The 7,311-nt window shown below is 35.9% G+C and overlaps 2 protein-coding genes across 2 annotated transcripts; both read right to left on the bottom strand.

Annotated features, from left to right (window-relative positions):
• Positions 1 to 2,050: 2,050 nt before the first annotated feature.
• On the bottom strand, positions 2,051 to 2,959 carry LOC141674835 (uncharacterized). The gene has a single exon (XM_074481539.1). The coding sequence runs from the start codon at positions 2,957 to 2,959 to the stop codon at positions 2,051 to 2,053; it is 909 nt and encodes a 302-aa protein (XP_074337640.1).
• Positions 2,960 to 3,064: 105 nt separating this feature from the next.
• Positions 3,065 to 6,305, bottom strand: LOC141674834 (uncharacterized). The gene is made up of 5 exons (XM_074481538.1): positions 5,852 to 6,305; positions 5,300 to 5,758; positions 4,954 to 5,206; positions 3,778 to 4,811; positions 3,065 to 3,693 (listed from the first exon to the last, which is right to left on the bottom strand). Exons 1-5 carry the CDS (start codon positions 6,303 to 6,305, stop codon positions 3,065 to 3,067), a joined length of 2,829 nt encoding a protein of 942 aa, XP_074337639.1.
• Between the last annotated feature and the right edge of the window lie 1,006 nt (positions 6,306 to 7,311).

Raw genomic sequence — 7,311 nt, 5'->3', positions numbered from 1 at the left:
ACAAAAGCAAAAATATAAAAAATACCATTTCTGAATATAATATAAATGTAATACCTTGAGATGATCGTATGTCAGCTTCTCATTAAGGTCTTTGAGTGACAACTTTTCAAATAATGTGGGAACCACTTCAATTTGTTTGGCCTGGAACAATTTATCTCTTTTCATTATATATCCTTCCTCAAGCAACCTAAACATATTGAAGAAATTAATAAACAGAGCAAAACGTCGATAAGTTAATTTTAACTCTATATTTACTTGTTACCTCTGCCTCATATCATTCACAGATTCATCATCTAAATTTATATATAGATGAGTAGATGGTAATGTACCAATCTGAACAGAACCTGTATATGGGAATAAAGTTAATTGTTTAATCAGCAAGAATATAACTGTGTAATAGATTTGTTTGTATAAGTACTTACTCATAAATGTAGTCACTTTTGTACTTGTTATAATAGCAATGATCGGTTTTTTGGGATTTCCAGCCATATCGTTGTTGAAAGACACAGCAAGATCACCCCAAACAGTAACTTTATGGACATTACTACAAAAAAGTTTTAGATATCATATTTGTTAATATTCTATTAGCAATATGCGGTGTATATGCGTAATTACACTACTGATCAAATATATATATGAACATTACTTTGAATCGCATATTCTAAACTTCACAATGTCCCTATCTCCGTATCGGGTATAAAGCTTGTTCAAACCTTCATACTCCTCCACAACTCCAATAATATCTATTTAACACAAAGTTTATTTACACAATATTAAAGTAGGCTGTCTTATAATTGTAGGAGAGTTGTTCCATATGAGTCAATTACGATAATATCGAGTTAAAAGAGCGTGTTACCAGACCTATTGCAAATTCAGGCTGCTGTTGAGGAAGACATTTATTTGCTTCTGCGAACAAATCTCCCAGGTCTAAAAACTCAAACTTTTGTGAAGGGATCATGCCATCATCATCAGCAGTCCTCACAGTAGTGGAGCCTGTAAATCTGATGCAGAGGGTTGACTGCACAGGCTTCAAGTTTCCAACAGGATCTTTAACTGCAAACTGGTCAAAAACATAGACACCGCCTTCCATAATTTTCGTGCTGAATCCATTCCAAATGTTATGATAGGCAAAGGCATGAACGTAGTTATCCTACATTTAGATAATTTAAATGACATAAATATATAATACTGGAAAAAAGGATTGACAGCAAATAATGCAAAGATGAATAAATTTAAAACATACATCATCGTCAAGGAGAATAAGATTGTAGCCTTTCAATGAGTTCGTCTCTAAAGTCATGTTATCCCACATCCTGGTAACCCTGACCTTAATTTTCCAGTTAGTGCTTGCCTTGTCGAGATTGGATAGACGATCAAATGATTCCATTGAAAAATATCACTATCAGAATAGCAAGGAAAAAGTTCATTAAAAAATTTAATAACAAATCAGCAGGTAAGATATTTATAGATGTTAATATTCTAAGAACTGTATAAATCGCTTAAAGAATTGAAGATCTTACAAAATGGTTGAACTCTTGAGAGAAAAAAGGATGATGCTTAGCAAATGACAAAACTCCTGTAAAAAGGTTGAAAATATATTTAAACAACAAGGCATTAGGGAGATGCCAACAATTTAGCTCGAAATTGATAGTGCAAATCTATTCCTTTAATTGAGAATTAGAGTAATATCCCGGTTTAATTTGCTGATAATTCTTAAGGTAAGTGTTTGATGTGATTATGACAACTAACCAACCTTATCATTTGGGTTTTTGCCAACAGAAAAAGGGAAAACTGAAATCCAATTCCTAATAAAATATGTACAGTATATAAACAATTAAGAAAATCTTCCTAATCAAACAGATTATACATATTTTTAATAGACAAAATAATTGGAGATTTAATGTATATATTAAGTTCATAGACGGATGCAGTAAAAAAAAGTGTAACATTTTGGATGTTGAACTCACACCATTGATATATCAAACACAATAAATCCAGAGTTCATAAGGAAATATAGAAAGATGTTACAGGAAGTTCTTAATATATCATGTCAATTGTCTACACTTGGAAGATTGTAAAACACTTCCTCAAAAACTACATTATTTGTGATATCTGTGCTAATACCATCACAACTATCCATGAGAATATGGAGGCCTTCAGGTCGGGTCTCTCTGGATATAGCAACATAAATGTGTCCGTGCGAGAAAGCTGCTTTAGGAAGGTAAAGCCCAACCGTATCAAGTGATTGTCCCTGACTTTTGTTAATCGTTATGGCATAACATATTTGAATCGGAAACTGAACGCGTTTAAATTCAAACGGCCAGTTCGTGTCACTTGGAATCATCTCAATTCTAGGTATTAGATGTTTCGTTCCAACATGAGAGCCACACAAAATCTCACATTCAATATTGTTCTTCCTACAGGATTTCACAATCATTCGTGTACCATTGCATAATCCCATGATCTGGTTTAAGTTTCTCATAAGCATGACGACAACTCCTACCTTTAATTTTAACTCATGCTTAGGAATGCAAGGCATATTGATAGAGTTTAGATACTCAACTGGAAAAGCGGATCTGAAATCATTATCATCATCACCTGTATCATCAATTGAATCCTGACTCAGATAAGTATAAACCATGCCAGGAATTTTTTCAAGTATCGTTGTATTAATCTCATCCACCACGATATTGGTAGGTGTGAGTATGGCCCTTGATCTGAGGTATTCATGTGAAGAGATATTTTGTATAAAATCTGGGTACGTCACTTCAAAAAGCTTCTGGATTGGATCTTCGGACGTATGAACGATATATTGATCAGGAATCTTTATTAACATTTCACCAGTATCTGGACTTGGAGAAATATTGGTTTCTTTGCCATCGCCGACAGCAAGCTGCCACTTGCTAAAGTCCGCAATGGTTTTGTTCTCCAAATCACTATTTCCTGCATTAAGCCGCATGTTTTGCTTCAATAAAAATACTTCACAGGATTCCCAAAGCTTGGATTTATTGAGGGTAGAGCAGACAACTTCAGCCCTTGACGCTTTTGGAATGACAGGAAGTATCTACCTAAAATCTCCACTAAAAATAATGGTTATACCACCAAATGGCTTTTTAGCTCTGCTTTTATCAATAGCGGACATAATATCTCTCAAGGATCGATCAACGCATTCAAAAGCATGACGATGTTGCATAGGAGCCTCGTCCCAAATTATTAAATCAGTTCGTTGAAGTAGCTCAGAAATATCAGTCCCGTGTCTTAAACCGGCAGAACAATTTTCATCAAGCTTGAGTGGAATGTGAAAGCGGGAGTGTGCGGTTCTTCCACCAGGAAGCAACACAGCAGCTATACCACATGAGGCAACAGGAAGCACAATCTTATTCTCTGATCGTAATTGACAACACAGTGTCTGCCACAAGAAAGTTTTTCCACATCCCCCACTTCCGTAAACAAAGAAAACACCACCTTTTTTCTGTATGATATTGTCAAGAATGGAATCATAGACTCTCTTTTGTTCATCATTGAGAAGACTATCATTTATTGTGTGGATTCTCTTCATTTCTTCTATATCATAGGATGTTTCCTCAAGAATTAGTCTATTCTCAGAGTTGGAAAAAAAAGCATCTCCGGGATATGGCATATCTGGGAAGTTTCTAAGGCTTTTACCAATATCATTCAACAATTTCTCTATCTCTGCAATAAAATTATTAAAACTTGATAACATTAATCCAAACATGGAACATGTAATATGTACAAAGCATTATTAACAGCTCATACCTGCAAGAGCGTAATTATGGATCTCAATATCTGATAGACAAAGGTTTGGATTCCCAGTGAGATGTCGTCTCACAAGAAGAATAGCATCTGACATGCATCCCCAATGAGCTTCCCAAAGGCTACGCGGATGAGAGACTGGACTGTATACTAAAATGTTGACAAACATGGCACGTAATTGTGGAAGCATGGATGTATGCGCATTTTCACCTATAGCTTCGTGCCATTGCTGGTCGTTCTGGAGGATACCTAGCGCGGCACAGGCTTCGTGAAAGGAGTTATAAACATGGTCGTTGACTGTCTTCAAATCATCAAAACATACAGCACCTTTAATCCTGAGCAGGAGCATGCGGAGATATAATAGTTCACCGCTAGATGAATGTACTTCAGCAAGCCTACCGATGACATCGCCTCTTTTCCTTTGTTTCCAGATACCAGGTTGTGGATGCCATGTAAACTTGCTTGGAAATTTTGAATAGGTTAAATTTGGAGCCTCTGCATATGTTTTATTTGCATCAAACCATGCTTCTAATTTTCTTTTCTTTGTTCCAGCATTGTCGAAAACTTCCTGTAGATTTTCTAAGCCTTTAAACGACACATGCTTGTCATTAGGTAGATGTACTGGCAATCGTTCAACGGAAGGCCACCGGGAATGGATGTCAAAACCAATTATCCTCCATGATGCTTCAGATGCACAAACATATCTTTCATCCAAGTATTGCTTCACTTCATCAAGCGGCCGTTTCTCAGGAGTGATTGTGGTTGTGCACCCTTTTTTGTTGTTTGTTTTTTTTCTCAGACACATGGTGGCGGTATCATGTCCTTTTAAACAATATTTGAACAGATATTTCAATGATCTGGAGCTGTTACAAATCTCCAAATTTATGTGACATTGAAATCTTATTAGAAGATCTCGATTGTAGGGGACAACATAACGATTATCCAGGTCAATTCCCTTTTTCTTCACGGTAATTCCAGTTTTCCTCCTCTTATAGATGGGAAAGCCACAGTCATCAAAGTATGTGTGAGAATTATACCTGTTAAAAAGGAAAGAACGATTTTTCAATTTAATTAAAATAAATCTAAAAGGAATGTTTTACTAAAAGGTGAAAAATTAAATGTTGTATGCTTCCAGCAGTCTTTGGAAAATTAAATTAATGTAAAAGATCTTAGAATTACCTTTTAGGAAAATGTTTAATACAACGACCTTTAACCATACACGGAGAATTGACACAGTCAGTGCCACATGGTCCGTGGATCATGTAATTCTTGACAGCTTCGTAACCAACTGGATCAATACTTGGGTCAAGAATTTCTGCAGAAACCATTTTCTCTATTTGTTCAGTTGTTTTGGGACGATCGTTTGGATGCAACCATATTAGCATGTGAGCATGTGACAATCCACGCTTTTGAAACTCTATGACGTGCATTACTGTAATATGAAATTGATGAAAATAATTAAATGTCATATTAAATTTAAATCATAAGCAATTTGTTAGAGGAAGAAATTCTGAAAATAGCATACCTCCAATACAATGTCCAAAGTAGTTCTTATTTTTGATTTGATCAAGAAGTTGGTCAACTTTCCTTTTAAATACCCTTACAACGACGTCGGGTGCGTCAACAACATCAACACAAGGTAGAAATTTTAACATCCTCTGAATTTCAGGCCATTTTGTGTTAGTGGACATCGTAAGGAACAATGATGGGTGTCCAAGTGTTCGACAAATTGCCATTGCGTCCTTGAAATACTGGTTCATGTATCTTTTACTGCCAGTGAAGGAGGCTGGTAAAATTGTTCTCTTGCCGACATTTTCAGGATTACTGTCACCCTTGTTTAGTGCATCTCGTATGTTGTGGTACATATCAGAATGAATTGTGGTCTGGTGACCTCTGATCCGGTCAAGTCTGTATTGCTCAATCGCAGTAAATGCGTCAACAACATATTGCTGCCATAAACGTCCTTCGAGATGTGGAGTCAAACCTGAATATACATAAGACAATTACGGAGAAATTTAGAACAGTAGAATTAATTCATATAAAAGTGTTCAAATTTAGGAGTTGATTTTGAACATACCTTCTGAAGGCTGTATCATGAGTTTATAATTGTAATATTCTTTCATCGTGATGAACTCTTTCTTCCCCTTTTCATCCGGATATTCATCTTCGATATTTTGACTTTGTTTCTGATTTTTTTGATTTGGTCTGTTTAAAGGGATTTGACGGTAATATCTGATGTCTCCATGAGGAAAAAGAATAGGATACTGAAGCTGCATAACCCGTGGATCTGTTTCAAAAATTCTCTCCAATCCATTGGTTCTCGAATGGATTATCGTATCCCTGCATCCTTTAGCATACTCGTCAGTGACAATCAACCCGACAACTTCATTCGATCGACCAATATGGTTAGGTCGACCAGATGCGGAAGACGAAGATATTAGAACCAATCTAAATTCATCAACTGGATTCTGACTAATTCTTTCACGTGCCATACGAAAACCTTTGACCCAACTATTATGTTTATCCAACATTTCTAACAATGACTCAACGATTTATTCATCCACGGCATCGCGTTTTCCCTTAACGGCGTTTATTCTGTTATGTACTTCATCTTCAGTGTCATATATGTAGAGTTGACAGAATTTGGGGTTCTCACCATCAAGTGGTACAAAGCTTCCCATACTGTGGTAATTTACACCTTTTACCTTGAAACAGTAAGAAGCACCGCCACGATTGATACTACGATCAACTTGACCTCCGGTGGAAGACATGGAAAACATACAGTTGTACATTCTAATATTCTCCTTGAAATGCCTAAAACGGGATCCACCAGAAAGGAGTGAAGAGAGAGGCTCGGGAGGTTGCTTTTCTTTCTCAAGAATTATCTGACCATTTTTACAACAAAGAGAGAAAGTTGGAGGCTTTTTGGTCGCTTTTATATTGTTTCTTTCATGATTCCACATGATGGACTGACACTTTGAACAAATTCTATCAGGATCACCGACATCGAGGTACTCACTCCACTTAGTAACAGTATTGTCAAAATCATGTACATCAACATCATCACAATCACCTACAAAATTTGAAATATTATGACTGTGGAACATCAGAGTAATTAAGAATGAAACTGAATATCAGTTCATACCGGTAGATATACAATCACTATCGCTGTTGTCACAATCTTCAACATTGTTAAATTCTCCTAATAAGTTCTTAAAACCTGAACTTTCTCCTCGCTCATAATAACTTTTTACGGAAGATGTATCATATGTTGAAGAACCTGGACTAATTTTTCCACAGGTTTTTTTGAATTTTTGTTTTACAGCGATATCACTGCTGGAATCTAAAGTTACTTGTGGTCGTTTAAATATAGTGGATGCGGGAAGTGCAAAAGTGACAGTATTATCTGCACTTTGAGAATTTTTTGGAGCTGCAATATTCCGTTGTTCTCCTGCTACAACAACAACATTGTTAATAAGATCAACTACTACTATCTTTATTTGCATAAATAGTAAGTATCTCTAATATACAATTTTG

This window comes from Apium graveolens, chromosome 7 (assembly GCF_009905375.1).
Source record: "Apium graveolens cultivar Ventura chromosome 7, ASM990537v1, whole genome shotgun sequence".
NCBI classification, from domain to species: Eukaryota; Viridiplantae; Streptophyta; class Magnoliopsida; order Apiales; family Apiaceae; genus Apium; species Apium graveolens.
The sequence above is the reverse complement of the archived record's forward strand: the minus strand, read 5'-3'. Positions and strand labels throughout refer to the sequence as shown.

Excerpts from the sequence above, each read along its gene's own strand:
- LOC141674835 (XM_074481539.1), bottom strand. The coding sequence starts at position 2,959 with ATGCGGCTTAATGCAGGAAATAGTGATTTGGAGAACAAAACCATTGCG.
- LOC141674834 (XM_074481538.1), bottom strand. The coding sequence starts at position 6,305 with ATGTTGGATAAACATAATAGTTGGGTCAAAGGTTTTCGTATGGCACGT. Across the intron at positions 5,759-5,851 it reads CATGATACAGCCTTCAGAAG|GTTTGACTCCACATCTCGAA; the intron begins GTATGTTCAAAA and ends ATGTATATTCAG. Across the intron at positions 3,694-3,777 it reads CCATAATTACGCTCTTGCAG|AGATAGAGAAATTGTTGAAT; the intron begins GTATGAGCTGTT and ends ATTTTATTGCAG.